Source organism: Neoarius graeffei, chromosome 6 (genome assembly GCF_027579695.1).
Source record: "Neoarius graeffei isolate fNeoGra1 chromosome 6, fNeoGra1.pri, whole genome shotgun sequence".
Lineage (NCBI taxonomy): Eukaryota > Metazoa > Chordata > Actinopteri > Siluriformes > Ariidae > Neoarius > Neoarius graeffei.
In genome coordinates, this window is record NC_083574.1 from 7368655 (window position 1) to 7389232 (window position 20578).

At 40.1% G+C, this 20578-nt stretch overlaps 1 protein-coding gene across 1 annotated transcript in view; it reads right to left on the bottom strand.

Moving 5' to 3' along the window:
- LOC132887360 (RNA-binding Raly-like protein) overlaps positions 1-20578 on the bottom strand; it is a 238875-nt gene that overhangs the window by 174954 nt on the left and 43343 nt on the right. Inside the window, exon 2 of the mRNA XM_060922829.1 lies at positions 16709-16787. Within this exon, the coding sequence (XP_060778812.1) occupies positions 16709-16787 (79 nt within the window). The remainder of the gene's footprint in view (positions 1-16708; positions 16788-20578) is intronic.

Consider the following 20578-nt stretch of genomic DNA (forward strand, 5'->3'; position numbering starts at 1 on the left):
AAATCAATCAATCAAATCGATGAGCCTTCGACACCCATGACCCTGTCACCGGTTGTCCTTTGGATCCTTGGACCACTTTTGGTAGGTACTAACCACTGCATACCGGGAACACCCCACAAGATGTGCCATTTTGAAGATGCTCAGACCCAGTCACCTCGCCATCACAATTTGACCCTTGTGAAAGTTGCCCAGATCCTTACGCTTGCCCATTTTTCCTGCTTCCAACACATCAACTTCGAGAACTGACTGCTCTCTTGCTGCCTAATACAGTGCCTTGCAGAAGTATTCATACCCCTTGAACTTTTTCACATTTTTCCACCTTACAACCACAAACTTAAAAGTTTTTTTATTGAGATTTTATGTGATAGACCAACACAGAGTAGCACATAATTGTGAAGTGAAACAAAAATGATAAATGGTCTTCAAAATTTTAAACAAATAAAAGCCTGAAAAATGTGGTGTGCATTAGTATTCAGCCCCCTGTACTCTGATACCTCTAAATACAATCCAGTGCAATCAATTGCCTTCAGAAGTCATTTAATTAGTTAATAGAGTCCTACTGTGTGTAATTTACTCTCAGCATAAATGCACATGTTCTGTGAAGGCTTCAGTGGTTTGTTAGAGAACACTGAAGAACAAACAGCATCATGAAGACCAAAGAACTCACCAGACAGGTCAGGGATACAGTTCTGGAGAAGTTTAAAGCAGGGTTAGGTTATAAAAAAATATCCCAAGCTCTGAACATCTCAAGAAGCACTGTTCAATCCATCATTCAAAAATGGAAAAAGTATGACACAACTGCAAACCTACCAAGACATGGCCGTCCACCTAAACTGACAGAGCGAGCAAGGAGAGCACTGGTCAGAGAAGCAGCCAAGAGGCCCATGATCACTCTGGAGGAGCTGCAGAAATCCACAGCTCAGGTGGGAGAATCTGTGCACAGGACAACTATAAGTCGTACACTCCACAAATCTGGCCTTTTTGGAAGAGTGGCAAGAAGAAAGCCATTGTTAAAAGACAGGCATAAGAAGCCATGTAGGGGACACAGCAAACATGTGGAAGAAGGTGCTTTGGTCAGATGAGACCAAAGTTGAACTTTTTGGCCTAAATGCAAAGCGCTACGGTATGTGTGGTGGAAAACTAACACTGCTCATCACCCTGCACACACCATCCCTACTGTGAAACATGGTGGTGGCAGCATCATGCTATGGGGATGCTTTTCTTCAGCAGGGACAGGGAAGCTGGTCAGAGTTGATGGGAAGATGGATGGAGCTAAATACAGGGCAATCCTGGAAGAAAACCTGTTGGAGGCTGCAAAAGACTTGAGACTGGGAAGGAGATTCACCTTCCAGCAAGACAATGACCCTAAACATACAGCCAGAGCTACAATGGAATGGTTTACGGTAGATCAAAGAATATTCATGTGTTAGAATGGCCCAGTCAAAGTCCAGACCTAAATCCCATTGAGCATCTGTGGCAAGACTTGAAAATTGCTGTTCACAGACGCTCTCCATCCAATCTGGCTGAGCTTGAGCTGTTTTGCAAAGAAGAATGGGCAAAAATTTCAGTGTCTAGATGTGCAAAGCTTGTAGAGACATACCACAAAAGACTTGCAGCTGTAATTGCAGCAAAAGGTGGCTCTACAAAGTATTGACGCAGGGGGGCTGAATACTAATGCACACCACATTTTTCAGATTTTTATTTGTTTAAAATTTTGAAGACCATTTATCATTTTTGTTTCGCTTCACAATTATGTGCTATTCTGTGTTGGTCTATCACATAAAATCTCAATAAAAAACTTTTAAGTTCGTGGTTGTAAGGTGGAAAAATGTGAAGAAGTTCAAGGGGTATGAATACTTTTGCAAGGCACTGTATATCCCACCCCTTGACAGGTGACACTGTAATGAGATAATCAATGTTATTCACTTCTTCACCTGTCAGTGGTTTTAATGTTATGGCTGATTGGTGTATTTTATAATAATAATAATAATAATAATAATAGGCACAATTTGCACAAGAACATTTTATATCTAGAGCGACGGCTACAATTATTGACACTTTAACAATCATTTGGCCGTTCAAAAGTAGAAAAGACTTTCAATATGTAAATTGTGCATGAATAAATACTCAAACTTCCACTGGAAAAAAAAAAAGAGTTGATTCTCGATTACTTAGTGTATCAGATCACGTGACACCGTTCCACAATTACTGACATGTTTGTCCACAGTTATCGACACCGTTCCACAATAATCGACACGCAGATGATTATTTATTTAAAAAAATAAAATAATAATAATTGGTATGTGGTATTAAGTTAACAAAACAGTTTTTATTTAAAATTTCTTTTGCATCGACTTATATTTAGTACAAAATATCTTTTATCTAAATATATCGATGTCGGTGCTTACGTAAATGAGGAAGTAATTGTAATGTTTGTAAACAAATGAACTGACGATGTTTAACCTGCGTCAGAAAATCATTTTGTTCCACTTTCTAAGTATTTTCATAGATTACATTTTGTTAATCATCCGTTGTTGTTTGTACGGTATTAATTTCTAGTTTTGTAGTTTACCGATAAATGTCAACAGGCAATTGAGATTGTAACCACATGTACGTCCAGGTCAAAGGTCACATGTCATTCCTCGAACCAAAATATAAAATGTCTACTGATATTGTAATATGTGGTAGATATTTACAACAAACTGCAAATATATATACAACCCCGATTCCAAAAAAGTTGGGACAAAGTACAAATTGTAAATAAAAACGGAATGCAATAATTTACAAATCTCAAAAACTGATATTGTATTCACAATAGAACATAGACAACATATCAAATGTTGAAAGTGAGACGTTTTGAAATTTCATGCCAAATATTGGCTCATTTGAAATTTCATGACAGCAACACATCTCAAGAAAGTTGGGACAGGGGCAATAAGAGGCTGGAAAAGTTAAAGGTACAAAAAAGGAACAGCTGGAGGACCAAATTGCAACTCATTAGGTCAATTGGCAATAGGTCATTAACATGACTGGGTATAAAAAGAGCATCTTGGAGTGGCAGCGGCTCTCAGAAGTAAAGATGGGAAGAGGATCACCAATCCCCCTAATTCTGCGCCGACAAATAGTGGAGCAATATCAGAAAGGAGTTTGACAGTGTAAAATTGCAAAGAGTTTGAACATATCATCATCTACAGTGCATAATATCATCAAAAGATTCAGAGAATCTGGAAGAATCTCTGTGCGTAAGGGTCAAGGCCGGAAAACCATACTGGGTGCCCGTGATCTTCGGGCCCTTAGACGGCACTGCATCATATACAGGCATGCTTCTGTATTGGAAATCACAAAATGGGCTCAGGAATATTTCCAGAGAACATTATCTGTGAATACAATTCACCATGCCATCCGCCGTTGCCAGCTAAAACTCTATAGTTCAAAGAAGAAGCCGTATCTAAACATGATCCAGAAGCGCAGACGTCTTCTCTGGGCCAAGGCTCATTTAAAATGGACTGTGGCAAAGTGGAAAACTGTTCTGTGGTCAGACGAATCAAAATTTGAAGTTCTTTATGGAAATCACTAAAGAGGAGAGGGACGACCCAAGTTGTTATCAGCGCTCAGTTCAGAAGCCTGCATCTCTGATGGTATAGGGTTGCATTAGTGCATGTGGCATGGGCAGCTTACACATCTGGAAAGACACCATCAATGCTGAAAGGTATATCCAGGTTCTAGAGCAACATATGCTCCCATCCCGACGACGTCTCTTTCAGGGAAGACCTTGCATTTTCCAACATGACAATGCCAAACCACATACTGCATCAATTACAGCATCATGGCTGCGTAGAAGAAGGGTCCGGGTACTGAACTGGCCAGCCTGCAGTCCAGATCTTTCACCCATAGAAAACATTTGGCGCATCATAAAACGGAAGATACGACAAAAAAGACCTAAGACAGTTGAGCAACTAGAATCCTACATTAGACAAGAATGGGTTAACATTCCTATCCCTAAACTTGAGCAACTTGTCTCCTCAGTCCCCAGACGTTTACAGACTGTTGTAAAGAGAAAAGGGGATGTCTCACAGTGGTAAACATGGCCTTGTCCCAACTTTTTTGAGATGTGTTGTTGTCATGAAATTTAAAATCACCTAATTTTTCTCTTTAAATGATACATTTTCTCAGTTTAAACATGTGATATGTTATCTATGTTCTATTCTGAATAAAATATGGAATTTTGAAACTTCCACATCATTGCATTCCGTTTTTATTTACAATTTGTACTTTGTCCCAACTTTTTTGGAATCGGGGTTGTATTTTTTTCCTGAATGGAAAAGAAAAATCTGAATATTTCAAGCATGTAATTTTTTTTTTTATATGCTAGGAATTTAATTCTGGTCTAATTGTATTTATTGCAATTGGATTCCAAATACTCTATAAACATTCCATTCTGTTATGAATCGGAAAAAAATATATAAATCACAACACTTCATCTGCTTCAACAATGTTACGCAAAGATGGATCCATAACAGTTGTAAATGTCCCTTAATTCCACAGGGTGTCGATAATGGCAGACACCGGTGAAAGTGGTCACTATTATTGACACGTCATGTGATTTCTCAAACGCACGTTTAGATACAAAATGGCGACTGATAAATGAAAGAGTAAGAAACAAAGTAGGTTTCGACAAGGAGATCATGAAATATTGGTGAATTTGATCAGTAAAAACATGTCCATGATCTTTCCACCATGCTTACCTGCGATGATAACGTACAGGTTTTCCTCAAATTGCTGATCGTGCTAAAAAAAATTCCATCTCCGGTAATGAGCTGTGTCATCAGACGACAAGATCAAAGGGCAAGGCGGGTCTTCTGGTTGATTGATTAACCAATAATAACTGTTATAACTGAAACTCACCTTTGTAAAATTGTTTTTTTATTGGTAAATCTGAAAGTGTGTTGATAATTATGGACTGTCGGTAATTGTAGCCGCCGCTCTAGTACTTGATTTATTTTTGTAACCTTTACATCTATATTTTAATATAGTGCAGAAGTACTAAATAGTAAACAATTTTGGGATTTATACGTATCTTTGGTGATGCTTGTAAAGACATACTTTTTGTTCATATTTTAAAAACAAAGTCAAAATACATTATGTAGTCTATATGAACCTGGAGTGGATATATACACTAGAAGTATCTTAAATCACAAAAAGGTCTGATTTTTTACAGTACCAGTCAAAAGTTTGTACACCTCTATGCTACTTCTTCATAGGTTTTTCTGTATTTTCTACACTGTAGAACAACACTAACAACATCAGAACAATGAAATAACATCTGGAACATATAAGGAATTATGTGGCAAACAAAAAAGTGTAAAAAAAAAAAGTTTGATATTTTAGATTCTTCAAAGTCTCCAGTGTTTCTCTTGATGATGTTTTGCACACTACTGGCGTTATCTGAACCAGCTTCATGAGGGAGTCACCTGGAATGCTTTTCAATTAACGGGTGTGTCTCATCAAAAGGTAATTAGTGGACGAGTTTCTTGCCTTCTTAATGCATTTCAGATCAAACAGTAAATATTGAATAATAAAAATAGAAATAATAAAATAAGGGCGGCACGGTGGTGTAGTGGTTAGCGCTGTTGCCTCACAGCAAGAAGGTCCGGGTTCGAGCCTCGTGGCTGGCGAAAGCCTTTCTGTGCGGAGTTTGCATGTTCTCCCCGTGTCCGCGTGGGTTTCCTCCGGGTGCTCCGGTTTCCCCCACAGTCCAAAGACATGCAGGTTAGGTTAACTGGTGACTCTAAATTGACCGTAGGTGTGAATGTGAGTGTGAATGGTTGTCTGTGTCTATGTGTCAGCCCTGTGATGACCTGGCGACTTGTCCAGGGTGTACCCCGCCTTTCGCCCGTAGTCAGCTGGGATAGGCTCCAGCTTGCCTGCAACCCTGTAGAACAGGATAAAGCGGCTAGAGATAATGAGATGAATGAGATAATAAAATAACGCTATTCCATCCACAACTGTACTAATCCATATTACGTCAAAAACTGAATAATTAAGTAAAGAGAAACGACATCCATCGTTACTTTAAAGCTAGACGGCCTTTTGATTTCATAAAATCAGTGAAATTTAGTTCCCTCTGAAATTTCCTCATTGTGATACATGCTTATTATTTCTGTAATATCTCACAAAATGTCAGGCCATTCTGGGGCTGGGAAGTTATTAAATTTGAGGGGATTAAAGCAAATAATGTGCATGAAATTGTTCACTTCGCGCAGTCAAGCAGACAGAGGAAGTCCGTGTGCGCATGCGCAGGTTTACCTTTGGCATCATTCTGTCGCAAAACGAACAGCTGATCACACCGAGGTGCTCGCTGAGCGCCGATATTTATTAGTTTGGTCCTGCGTTTCCTTTCCTTCGTATTTAACATAACGTCTTTTCTTCTCGCTTTCTTTCCGTGACTGCAGTCGGTCTTTCACATTTCATTTGCACACTCATGCCCTCCATTTTTCTCTCCTGTTTCAAATTTGTATCCCACAATGCCTTGCACGAACGGGGAAAGCCCACCACATGATACATGACGTAGTATCTTGTATTGGGTCATGGTGAAGCAGGAAAAAATAGCAGAGAATTTAGGGCCATATGGCCCTAAGTCTGTGATTCAAATTCGGTAGCTTTTGGTCCACTCAACATAAATAATCAGGTGTCGGGGAAAATTCTTTTTATGACCTACACTTGAAAAATCTGAAAGGCAGTCTAGCTTTAAGACATAAAGCATTTTCTATTTAATAAACCTGGAGTGTTTGGACAGAGTGGAGATATGGAAGTGTTTGAAATTTCATCAATATACATGCTGCTTTACACAGAGCAGTAAATTTTCTTTCCCAGCCTTGTGTCGATACATGACTGATTTTCATAGTGTGAAGTTAGTTGTGTAACCGAGGACGATCAATTTGAGCAAAAATAGATATAATCCCGCGTGCAGTGCAGTGGAGATGGCAGCGCTAAATAAGAGCAGAGCGCGGAGACGGATGTTTCAGTGTGTAATAGATAAAGACAGGACAGAGGAAAAGCCTGTGTGTCATTTATCATATAAACACTGTGGTGTGTGGTGAGACAGTCTGAGTCCTGGAGGACATAAATCCAATCTTCTTCTGCTCTCTCATTTAGTCCTCAGTTCCTCTAAATCCCAGTCTCTACAAGACAGGCTAAACCGTTGGAGAAACTTCAAAAGTATTAGCACCACTGGCTGTGCTTGTGGCTGTGTGCTCATTCAACACACACCAGTGTAAAACAGTAGTTCCTGTATATACTGCTTCTGGAGGATGATAAGCGATAAAAGATAAGCGATCTCTGTAAATCAGAGAGATGGGAATGTTTTCACGATGTGGGCATGCTCGTCATGCTAAACCGTCCATTGTGTGTACACCTTAATACAAAAGAAAAAAAAATTGTAGCTTTATTTTCAGTGTGTGTTCTCAGGGTTATGGCTGTGCAAGTTGTGCTTGATTATTAGTAGGTCACATGACCATAACATGGATAATAGGTATGATATACATTTGGTCGTAATTTAATGAGTTACCTAAAACCCACAGTATTGTTATTTTTCTGACACATCCTTTTAAACATTGTGTATGTTTTATTCTTCATTATTTTAAACCTGGGCATAATACTGTACTTGCTTTTGCTGAAAAAAAAAAAGTGAGATGATGGATTTGGATGGGACTACACACTCTGGTGATATTTTAGTAACAATTACCCCTCATGTAAAACTAATCCAATCTGAAAAGGGCACTAAAAAGATGTTTTTGTGAATTATTTTTCCATAAGATTATGTTTTAAGCTGAGAGAGAGAGAGAGAGAGAGAGAGAGAGAGAGAGAGAGAGCAGGAAAGAAAGACAGAGACAGAATAAAAAGACAAATAGAAAAGGGAGAGAGAACAAAAAGAGAGACAGAGAGATGGAGAAATAGACAAAGAGAAATGCAGAGAGAGAGAGAGACAAATAGAAAAGGGAGAGAGAGGGCCAAGTGAGACAGAGAAACAAAGAGATGAGCAGAGAGCGAGAAAGAGAGAGAGAGAGAGAAACAGAGAGAGAATAAAATGACAGAAAGGGAGAAAGAGAGAGAACAAAAAGAGAGAGAATCAAGTGAAACAGAGAAAGAGACAAGCAGAGAGAGAAAGAGAGAGAGAGGAAGACAGCAAGAGGAAAAGAAATAATAGGAAAGACAGACAAAGAGAGAAAATGGAGAGAGACAGAGAAAAGAGAGAAATAGAAAATGGAGATAGAGAGAGAGAGAAATGCAGTGTGTGTGTGAGAGAGAGGGAGAGAGAGAGTGAGAATAGAGACAGAAATAGAAAAGGGAGAGAGAATCAAGTGAGACAGAGAAATAGACAAAAAGACAAGCAGAGAGAGAGAGAGAGAGAGAGACAAAAAGAGAGAATGAAGACAAAGACAAAGAGAGAAAAGGGAGAAAGAGGGAGAAAAAGAGAGAGAGAAATGGAGAAATAGACTAAGAGAAATACAGAGAGAGAGAGAGAGAGAGAGAGAGAGAGAGGAGACAGCAAGAGAAAAAGAAACAGTAGGAGAGAAAGACAGACAAAACAAGAGAATGGAGAGAGACAGAGAGTAAAGAGACAGAAATAGAAAATGGAGAAAGAGAGAGAACAAAAAGAGAGAGAGAATCAAGTGAGACAGAGAAATAGACAAAGAGACAAGCAGAGAGAGAGAGAGAGAGAGAGAGAGAGAGAGACTGCAAGGAAAAGCAGCACACTGAGCCAAAAGGAAAGATAATAGACAGAAATGTATGTATTCGTTATTATATTGCTAGCAAAGTCCTTATTGTCCTCTAAAAAGGGGGCGTGGCTACGGGTTTAAAACACATTCACCAGCTTTAAAGATGGGCGCAGAAATCCACACTGAGCTCCAGGGTGAAACAGAAAGATATTTCATGATGCAACTCTGCATGGTGCATCTACTGTGGCGTATTGAATATCGAAAGAAATAAAAAAAAAAATAAAACAATAAATAAGGTTCAATTTTCAGGCAGAATTTTCTCAGTCCTTTCTGAGAATAAAAGCAGTGAAGGCCAGATTAATAGCACAAAAACTCGGCATAAATAAGCACAGGCTGGAAATGGAGGAACTCAGAAGGATATCATTTAAGGAGAACTTTCAGTCAGAGACTGAAAAATAGTTTCTACTTCCAAGATAAAAGTCCTGGGGGTTATGAGACATCATCATCATCATATCAGCCCGTGTACCCTGGAGACGTGGCATGAGTTTATGTTTGAACACAAATCAAAGGCAGTCATTTTCTTATGGAAACTCCAATCTCTGGAACAGCCCTCGCCAGGTGAATATGTACCCTGAGGTGCCATATGGAATAAATCTCAGCACCAATAACACAACAAGTAGTCAAACACTTTTTAGGGGAGAGTGGGGTAAGCAGTTGCATGGTTCCTAACTTCAACACCAAAGATCCAAAGTCAAAAATGACATCGCGGTTTTGTGCGACTTCCCGTTCTGAGGTTAATTTTGCAGTTCACATGTGGTTGAATAAAATCAGATGTGAGCACGTTTCTTACTTTGAACCTTCAAAAGGAAAAACATTTTATGGAGTAAATTTCTAATAAATCACCAATTTCATCATCCTTCCATTGACTACTGTCACTGTTGTTGCACTGTATGTGATATGCACATGAGTTGAAAGAAAAGCAAAAACAAAAATGCATGAATTCTGATCTGACTGTTCTCATTCACTTCTCATGGCCACATATTAGATATATCTGATCTAGGGCCGTGTCTGAAAGTAGCTCAGGTCTGAAAAAAAAAAAAAGTCAGATCTGGGTTGTAACAAAGCAGGAATTCAGATTCGGGTCAGATGGTTTACAGGGTTAAGTGTTTCTAATTAGAACTTCTTTTAAAGTAAAATAAATAAACAAACAGACAAACAAACTCCAGTGGACTAAACAAATTATGGAGCCCCAAAAGGGACATGGGTTTAAATAAATAAATAAATAAATAAATAAATCTTGTGTGTACAGGAAACTCATTATCATCATCTCATTATCTCTAGCCGCTTCATCCTTCTACAGGGTCGCAGGCAAGCTGGAGCCTATCCCAGCTGACTACGGGCGAAAGGCGGGGTACACCCTGGACAAGTCGCCAGGTCATCACAGGGCTGACACATAGACACAGACAACCATTCACACTCACATTCACACCTACGCTCAATTTAGAGTCACCAGTTAACCTAACCTGCATGTCTTTGGACTGTGGGGGAAACCGGAGCACCCGGAGGAAACCCACGCGGACACGGGGAGAACATGCAAACTCCACACAGAAAGGCCCTCGACGGCCCCGAACCCAGGACCTTCTTGCTGTGAGGCGACAGCGCTAACCACTACACCACCGTGCCGCCCGTGTACAGGAAACTACCTGAGAGAAACATCTCATCTCATCTCATTATCTCTAGCCGCTTTATCCTTCTACAGGGTCGCAGGCAAGCTGGAGCCTATCCCAGCTGACTACGGGTGAAAGGCGGGGTACACCCTGGACAAGTCGCCAGGTCATCACAGGGCTGACACATAGACACAGACAACCATTCACACTCACATTCACACCTACGCTCAATTTAGAGTCACCAGTTAACCTAACCTGCATGTCTTTGGACTGTGGGGGAAACCGGAGCACCCGGAGGAAACCCACGAGGACACGGGGAGAACATGCAAACTCCACACAGAAAGGCCCTCGACGGCCCCGGGGCTCGAACCCAGGACCTTCTTGCTGTGAGGCGACAGCGCTAACCACTACACCACCGTGCCGCCCTGAGAGAAACATGAACTCCATAAATATGATGAAGCGTTTCTGTATGGAAGCGTATTGCTGTTACACCAGAAAAAAAGGAAAAAAATCAGTATCACATAATAACGTGAAAAGTTTGTTATAACAATACTGTATATTTTCATGTTAAACCGTGAAATATTTCATATTATAACGTGATAATTTGGTTTCACTTTATTACGCAATCATTTGGCTTCATGTTATGACATGATGATTTGGTTTCACATTATAACGCAATAATTTGGTTCACATTATAACGCAATAATTTGGTTCACATTATAATGCGATAATTTGGTTTCATGTTATAATGTGATAATTTGGTTTCGCCTTATAATGCAATAATTTGGTTTTATGTTATAATGTGATAATTTGGTTTTACATTATAATGCAGTAATTTGGTTTCATGTTACAATGCAATAATTTGGTTTCACGTTATAACATAATAATTTGGTTTCACGTTATAACGTGATAATTTGGTTTTATGTTATAATGTGATCATTTGTTTTCACTTTATAGCGCGATAATTTGGTTTCACGTTATAACGTGATAATTTGGTTTTATGTTATAACGCAGTAATTTGGTTTCATGTTATAACATGATAATTGGTTTCATGTTATAACATGATAATTTGGTTTTACGTTATAATGCGATAACTTGCTTTCACATCATCTCATCTCATCTCATCTCATTATCTCTAGCCGCTTTATCCTTCTACAGGGTCGCAGGCAAGCTGGAGCCTATCCCAGCTGACTACGGGCGAAAGGCGGGGTACACCCTGGACAAGTCGCCAGGTCATCACAGGGCTGACACATAGACACAGACAACCATTCACACTCACATTCACACCTACGGTCAATTTAGAGTCACCAGTTAACCTAACCTGCATGTCTTTGGACTGTGGGGGAAACCGGAGCACCCGGAGGAAACCCACGCGGACACGGGGAGAACATGCAAACTCCACACAGAAAGGCCCTCGCCAGCCCCGGGGCTCGAACCCAGGACCTTCTTGCTGTGAGGCGACAGCGCTAACCACTACACCACCGTGCCGCCCCGCTTTCACATCATAATATGATAATTTGGTTTCACATTATAACATGATGATTTGGTTTTATGTTATAACGTAAAATCATTTGGTTTTATGTTATAATGTTGTAATTTGGTTTCATGTTACAATGCGATAATTTGCTTTCACGTTATAATGTAATAATTTGGTTTCATGTTATAACATGATGAATTGGTTTCACGTTATCATGCAATAATTTGTTTTCTTGTTTGAACGCGATAATTTCATTTCACATTCTAACACGATAATTTGGTTTCGTATTTTCACACAATAATTTGGTTTCATGTTATAACAGTAATTTGGTTTCACATTATAACAATAATTTGGTTTCACACTATAACACGATAATTTCGTTTCACATTACAACAATAATTTGGTTTCATGTTATAATGTGGTAATTTGTTTTGTTATAACGTGATAATTTTGTTTCACATAATACGATAATTTGGTTTCACATTATAACACAATAATTTGGTTTCATGTTATAACACAATAATTTGGTTTCACACTATAACGCGATAATTTCGTTTCACATTATAACGCGGTAATTTGGTTTCATGTTATAACGTGATAATTTGGTTTCACGTTATAACGTGATAATTTGGTTTCACGATTATTTAGACTCGTTTCAAAAGTCTTGTCAGTAGGTTTTGTTTGTCATGTCAAATCAGATACTTATTAATATCCATCCAGATTCATGGGGGACCATTTATCAGCTGCTTCCTTTTCATTTTTCCAGCTGTTTGGTGTTATGTTGCTGCCGTCCATCAACTTGTATTTCAAGAAGCAAAGTGTCGTCCTGTTTCTCAGCTTCTTTACTTCAAACTATAGAAACACTTTGTCGTGAAAGTGCATACACAAAACCTACTAGCTCCTTCTAGAGTTTTCCTGCCACTGTGTAGCCATGTTTTTTTCCAAAACTCCTTCAAAATGTCTACTTTCCAACACTCAAACTCTCCAATATCTATTATGATGTTCCATCATTACTACTGTTTTTTGTAGCCATGCCCTTTGACCCCCAACCAGTATGCACAGTGCATGCTGAGATGTCGAATTATCTTATTAGACCGACTCCTTGAAGTCATCTAATGCTGAAAAAATTCCTTGTAGCTTTATAAATGAATGTTTATAGAGAACTGTAGTGATGATAGAAAAGGTAGTGAAAAGAAAGTAGAGTTTTTTCTTCTGAAATGTAGTGAAAGAGCAACTGTAAGTACAGATACTTAAAAACCAGACTTAAGTACAAAGTAAAATGTATCTTTCTGTAAAATGAGATGCTAAAAACATTTATTTGAAGCAGCATATGAACCTCTTTCTCTCTCTCGAATTGGCATCCTAACTTAATTTAAGACCCAGTAAGGTTTGAAACATTTTATATTTGTGGAAAAATGTAAATAATGAACAAATGCATGACTGTTTGTGTATTTGTTTGATCCACTGATTGAATATGAAATGAATTCAAAGTCAAACATATATGTTGTGTGTGTGTGTGTGTGTATATATATATATAGAGGATATTACTCGGTTGCGTAAAGATATGAAGTTCATCTTCGAGTGCTGAACTTATATCACGAGTGAGCGATGTGAATGAGTGAAATATTTTTCAACACAAGAACATAAACTTCATATCTTCGCAGAGGTGGACAAAGTACCCAACTTCATTACTTAAGCCAAAGTACAGATCCCGCTGGTCAATGTTACACCGATACAAGTGAAAGTTGTCCAGTCAAATTTTTACTTAAGTTAAAGTACTAAAGTACTTGCTTTTAAAAATACTTAAGTATTAAAAGTACATTTTCTGTCAACACGTTGTTGTATTATCGCTTACAAAACCTAATGCTGTTACCAAAGACGGAAATGTGAATTCACAAAATGAACACATGCTGTGCCATCATGGTGGTTTAATGGTTAAGCTAGCTAGTTAGTGAAGCTCCACCAATTCTTTTCAAACTCGAAATCATATTGGGTAGCTAACGTTACTAGAAAAGAAAGATTTCTACATTGTTTATTTGGCAAGATTATGCTAAAACATATTTCTGAAAGGACTTCAGAGAAGTTAATGTTATTCGTGTTAACGTAACTCCGTTTTTACATGCTAACTAACAGTGTACAAGTTAACTAGCTATTAGTGCTGTCAAAAATGTCGTGTTATTAACGCGTTAACTTGACTCAATTTTAACGGCGATAATTTTTTTATCGCGAGATTAACGCTCTGTGACATGATGTAGGTTTTTCATAAGCTTTTGAAACTGCCAGGAACTTGGAACAGAGACTTTGCTTAGAAAAACGATAGCAGCTAGACTGTAATGCCACGCCCCGCACAGCCAGTCCTCTGCCCCCCCCAAAGAACCAGCGCGGGCAGGGTGCGCTAGTAGAGATGGGATTTATGGCTCTTTGATGGGATCCGCATCTTTGTGATCCATTCCTTGAAAAGAGCCGTTCAAAAGACTGACTTATTTGGCTCTTTTTAAATATTTATTCAGTTTTAAGAAGACAGCGTCTAAAGAAGCCAGATCCCTCTGAACTGTAAACTCAATGCTATCCCAGAAATCCTTCCTGTAATATGCAAATTTGGCCGCCTCTGATTGGACAGCGCGATGCATCAACAGGCAGAAAGTGTAAAAGTACAAAATGTGTTAAGTGAGCTGAAACAGTAAAGATCAGATTCAATGCAATATTTATCAACGAACAACTTAGTTAATATAATAGTGTACTTTATATTATAATCAAGCATGTCAAGCCTACCGTCACTGTGTAACCTGTCTCACTTCACTCATGGTTCTTTTGCTAGCCCCGGTGCTCGGCTTAGGTTTCACTTTGCAGTGGCTGTGTCAAGACGTGTTATGCTTTGCAATAAAAAAAACATTGGCACAAAGCAAGCCCATTCACTTTTTTACGCTGATAAGAGAATTACAATGGTTTTTCATGTGACAAAAATGTGCGATTAAATTGCAATTAATCGCGAGTTAACTATGACAGTCGCGACATTAATCGCGATTAAATATTTTAATCGCTTGACAGCACTACTAGCTATGTGTAAATGTTAGCCGTGGACAAAGCTACGGCAACTTGGTGGGCAAATCCATAGAAAGTCATTTGACTAACCAGACTGCACAGCTATTTGCAATGTTATCGCTAGCTCTAAAAGCACATACAACTTCGTTGCAAGCTTTCTCTTGGAATAAAACGTTTATATACCTCAATATGGTTCTGCAGTTTTGCTTAGATGATGAGTTTTTGTAGGCCATGATGTGGTTCGTTTTCAGCAAACAAAGCAAACATTTAAAACAAAACGACTCTTTAATCCTTTCAGAAAACTGAAACATGGGTTCTAGGTAAAGCCATGGGTGCGTGCATTCCCCAGAAGAACCGCCTCCTTCCATTTGGCCATCAACTGATCGTGTTAAATAACACTGTGGAGAAATCATTGATCTTGGTTTTATACAGTCTATGGACGTGGCGTGACCCTAGTGATTACTGATGGACTTTCTCAGTGTCGCCTGCGAAAAAATCATCACGTTTTAGAAAAGAAAAGGAAAAAACATCCACTTTCAAAGCTGTTTCATAGTAACAATGACCTTGATAGAAATGTAGTGGAGTGAAAAGTAAAATATTTGCCTTTTCAAATGTAGTGAAGTTAAAGTCATAAGTTAAAAAAAAAAGACTCAAGTAAAGTACAGATACTCAAAAAGTGTACTTAAGTACAGTACTCAAGTAAATGTACTTTGTTACGGTCCACCTCTGTATCTTTGTGCCACTGTGTAATGTTCTTTATATTATATGGACACATCTGAGTGGAAAGAACAGGAAGATATGTAAATCTGAAGCAACAGGTGTTTTTAAACCCAAAATACCGCAAAGTGGCACATAAAATAGTTTACAGCTGTTTTGACAGAACCAAAGTTTCTTCTGTTGATTAGGCTACTATCACACTGTCTCGTATCTTGCCACATAAGCAGCATGTGGGTCAAACAGCAAGAAATGAGGTGCATTTTGTCCAAAATTAAAGTCCTGTGACATACACGGCGTATGTGTGATGTTTCTGCGGCATATCTGGGGTTTGTATGGGGTTCAAGGGATGTAAAGTTATGGCATACTGAGGTGTATGTGTGGCGTATGATGCGTTGCTGCGGCGTAACCGTTTCGTTACTTTCATTGGCATGGCATTTCATTCTTACATGTGACGTTGCTGCTGCGTACCTGCGGCGTTCACAGGTGGGTATAAAAGGGGGCCCCACGCTGCATTCGTTGCCATTTGTCACAGTCAAGAAAGCATCATGCCAGTGAAGAAGTCAGAACCCAGGAAGGGCAAGAGGAGATAGAAGACATCAGCCGCATCCATCCAGCTAGCCCTGGAGCCACCTTCATCAGACACGTCAACTAAAGCATTCGCATGGCATAACAGATGTTCGAGCAACGTTCTGCGTAGCTTTCATTTTTACGGCATACACGTGACGTACGTGTGACATATCAAAGCTGCTACATGTGTGCTACGGATTTTTAAGTGCAGACTTAAAAATACGCCACACCCTAGCGTACAAGGAGATCGTGTTACGCATCCTAGAGTATTAGCTTCATAAGCTGGCGATGCTGTGACGTTCCTTTCTTACTGATACGCTGTACATATGCAAGGCTGAAACGCCAATGTGTGAACCAAGCATTAAGCAATGCATTTTTTTTTATCCAGTCATAAAAATGTGTTGGTATGTTTTGTTTGCCAGAGTCAAAAGTTGATATATCAACACAGAGCTCTTATAGTGCTGAAGCATCTCTATGCACTGAAAAGGAAAACTTAAGACTTTACACTTTACACTCACCCATACACAGCACTGCTCGGCCTCTTGACACCTCCTGCCTTCGGGCGGCTTGATTTCAGCTCTCCGGTCATGCTCATGTCTGTGGGAAAACAACAAAAAGCTGTCAGGGAGGACCAATAACCCCAACACCGTCCAGTCCAAAAACAGAGGTCACCTCTCAACTCTTACTCCAGTCCACATGCTTTAAAAGAGAGAGAGAGAGAGAGAGAGAGAGAGAGAGAGAGAGAGACAGACAGAGAGAGACAGAGAGAGGCCAAGGATGCTTCAGAAGTCAGGTCAAATGTACAGCTGTTTGTTTCAAGCCCTATAAAAGATGCTCACACGCTCACACTGCACACCACGTCCTCGCTGCAGATTTTACCCACCACAGCGCCAGGCTTGTCAAAATTCATCTAAGCAAACATCCAGAAACAAGAAGCATCCAATTTTAGGGCTTTGTTCCATGACATGGAGAGATTGATTCTTTTGGGCTGCATTATACAGCAAGACTGAGCGGCTGGTTAGCATGGCATGCCATCAGCACCGCAATTTCCACACACAGGCACAGTGTGGGTTCTCGAAACTGCACACACACACAGATGGAAAAAACAGAGAACAGCAGGCCATGCTCGCCAAATGCCATTTTGTTTGACTAGAGACCATTCATTCTGCTCTCTCTGAAAATTATTCACATTGTCCACCTCCACATTTAAAAGAAAAGCTCCGTAAAGGTTCTCTAAATGGCTGATCATCCTAATTTTCTGAAGAGGTTCTGCTTGGGTCCTTTTCTGAAAGAAAATCTCACACAAACCAAAGGGTTCACCTCATAGAAGCTCCTAGAAGGTGGGGCTCCTCAGGGTTCCAATCAATGGATAAAGGTTCGAGATTCCTAAATTGGATTTAACTGGAACCTATTCTGAAATGGAAGCTCACATAAAGACAAAGCAAATGGTTCTTCCAGGAGAAGCTTCAGAAAAACGATTGCACATTCCATCCATCATCCATAACCACTTATCCTGTGCAGGGTTGTGGGCAAGCTGGAGCCTATCCCAGCTGACTATGGGCGAGAGGCGGGGTACACCCTGGACAAGTCGCCAGATCATCACAGGGCTGACACATAGAGACACACAACAATTCACACTCACATTCACACCTATGATCAATTTAGAGCCACCAATTAGCCTAACCTGCATGTCTTTGGACTGTGGGGGAAACTGGAGCACCCGGAGGAAACCCACACAGACACGGGGAGAACATGCAAACTCCACACAGAAAGGCCCTCGTTAGCCACTGGGCTCGAACCCAGGACCTTCTTGCTGTGAGGCAACAGTGTTAGCCACTACACCATTGTGCCACCCACAATTGCACATGTTTATTTTTATTTATATACACTGATCAGTCATAACGTTAAAACCAACTGCTGAATATTGTGGCGGTTCCCCCTGATATTGTGCCACCAAAACAGCTCTGACCCCTGGAGGCCTGGACTCCAGAAGACCTCTGAAGGTGTGCTGTGGTATCTGGGACCAAGATGTTAGCAGCAAATCCTTCAAGTTATGAAATGCGGTCTCCATGGATCGGACTTGTTTCTCCAGTGCATCCCACAGATGTTTGATCAGGTTGAGGTCTGGGGAATTTGGAGGCCAAGTCACCACCTTGAACACTCTGTCATGTTCCTCAAACCATTCCTGAACAATTTTTGGAGTCTGGCAGGGAGCATTGTCCTGCTGAAAGAGTCCACTGCCATGAGGGAATATTGTTATTATGATGGGGTGAACTTGGTCTTCAACAATGTTTAGGTATTGTGTGTGTCAAAGTAACATCCATGTCAATGCCAAGACCCAAGGTTTCCAAGCAGAACATTGTCCTGAGCATCACACTGCCTCCACTGGATTGCTTTCTTCCCATAGTGCATCCTGGTGCCATATCTTCCTCAGGTAAGTGATGCACACACCCAGCTGTCCACATGATATAAAGAAAACATGGTTCATCAGACATGGCTACCTTCTTCCATTGTTCCATGGTCCTTGTAGGCACTTTCCATGGTAGACAAGGTCAGCATGGGCACTTTGACTGGTCTGTGGCTACACAGTCCCATGCACCATGTGTTCAGACACCTTTCTGTCATAGTCAGCATGAACCTTTCCTGCAATTTGTGCTACAGAAGCTCTTCTGTGGGCTCAGACCAGATGGACTAGCCTGCGTATCAATGAGCCATGTGGATCAATGAGCCTTGGGTACCCATGACCCTGTTACTAGTTCACTGGATGTCCTTCCTTGGAGCACTTTTAGTAGGTACCAATGACTGCACTGTGGAACAGCTCACAAGACCTGCTGTTTTGGAGATGCTCAGACCCATTAATCTAACCATCATAATTTGGCCCTCGTCAAAGTCACTCAGATCCTTACGTGTGCCCATTTTCCTGCTTCCAACACATCAACTTCAAGAACTGACTATTCTCTTTCTTGCTGCCTAATATATCCTACCCCTTGACAGGTGACATTTTCATGAGATATTACAATGGTGATGTTATTCACTTCACCTGTCACTGGTTTTAATGTTATGACTGACTGGTGTATATTAATGGTTCTAGCTTTCTAAGGATGCTCTTTCTGGCACCATTACTAAAGTAAAAACTGAAGAGGACCACTCTGAAGGAAGAAATAATTCTCATTGCTTCCTTTCTTTCTAAAAAGGTTCAATTTCAAACCTTTACTGAAATGAAAATTTCCAGCTGGACAAAGCAAAGAAATCTCCAGTACAAGTGGATCCTCAAAAGGTCTTAAGGAACTCTTAGAAGGATGCATTCTTTAAAGGTTCTTTGGATGACAGACAGTTTCTAAACAGGTTCTACTTGGAAACACCTAGAAAGACAGAAGGGTTCCCCCAGCCAAAGGGTTCCACCAGAGAAACTATTAGAAAAGCAGTTCCCAGATGAATCTTGAGAAAAATGGGTACCTCAAAGGTTCTTGGGATAGTTAAATATTTCAGTAGCACTTGTACTTTGAATATTTTCTGAAACGTTCCTCTAGAAGAACTCTTGAAGAAATAGTTCTTCAAGGGTTCCTTGGTTGCTGATTTTCTCTGAAGAGGTTTGATTTGGAACCTCTTCTGAAATACAAACCCCAAGAGGGGCAAACCAAAGGGTTCCACTAGAGGTAATCAAGAAATTTCAAGAGTATCCCCCAAAACGGAAACCCTAGAAAAGAACTGAAGGAATCTCACACACAAAAAAAAGTAAAAAAAAAACTAAAGAAGTTGTACTTTAGAAGTAACACCTCTAATGAGACAAACCCTTGACCTTAATTCTTTGGATGAGTTGGTGTCTATGGTGATGGGGAAAGCCATGGCCTAACGGTTAGAGAAGCAGCTTTGGGACCAAAAGGTCGCTGGTTTGTTTCCCTGGACCAGCAGGAATGGCTGAAATGCCCTTGAGCAAGGCTCTGGGTGTGTTGTCAGTCATGTCTGCTAAAAGCCTGTAATGTAATGTAGAAAAGAGGGTAATATTCACTCACATACCAGGGGATGTGTCTGGAAGGGAATACAGTTGATGCTACGAGCATGGTGATTGTTCAGTATTCCTAGAGTGCATTCATTCTTCTCAGAAGTGTCCTTAATTTTTAAAGACGTCACTAGTAATGCTTCCTTGCTTCCTCATGGATCCTTCAGATCCTTGGTTACTGATTTTATTTCTCTAAAGAGGTTTGATTTGGGCCCTGCAATGACCTGGTGACTTGTCCAGGGTGTACCCTGCCTCTCGCCCTTAGTCAGCTGGGATAGGCTCCAGCTTGCCCTTGACCCTGCACAGGATAAGCAGTTACAGATAATGAATGGATGGTTGGTAGGTTTGATTTGGAATCTCTTCTGAAATACAAACCCCCAGAAGGGCA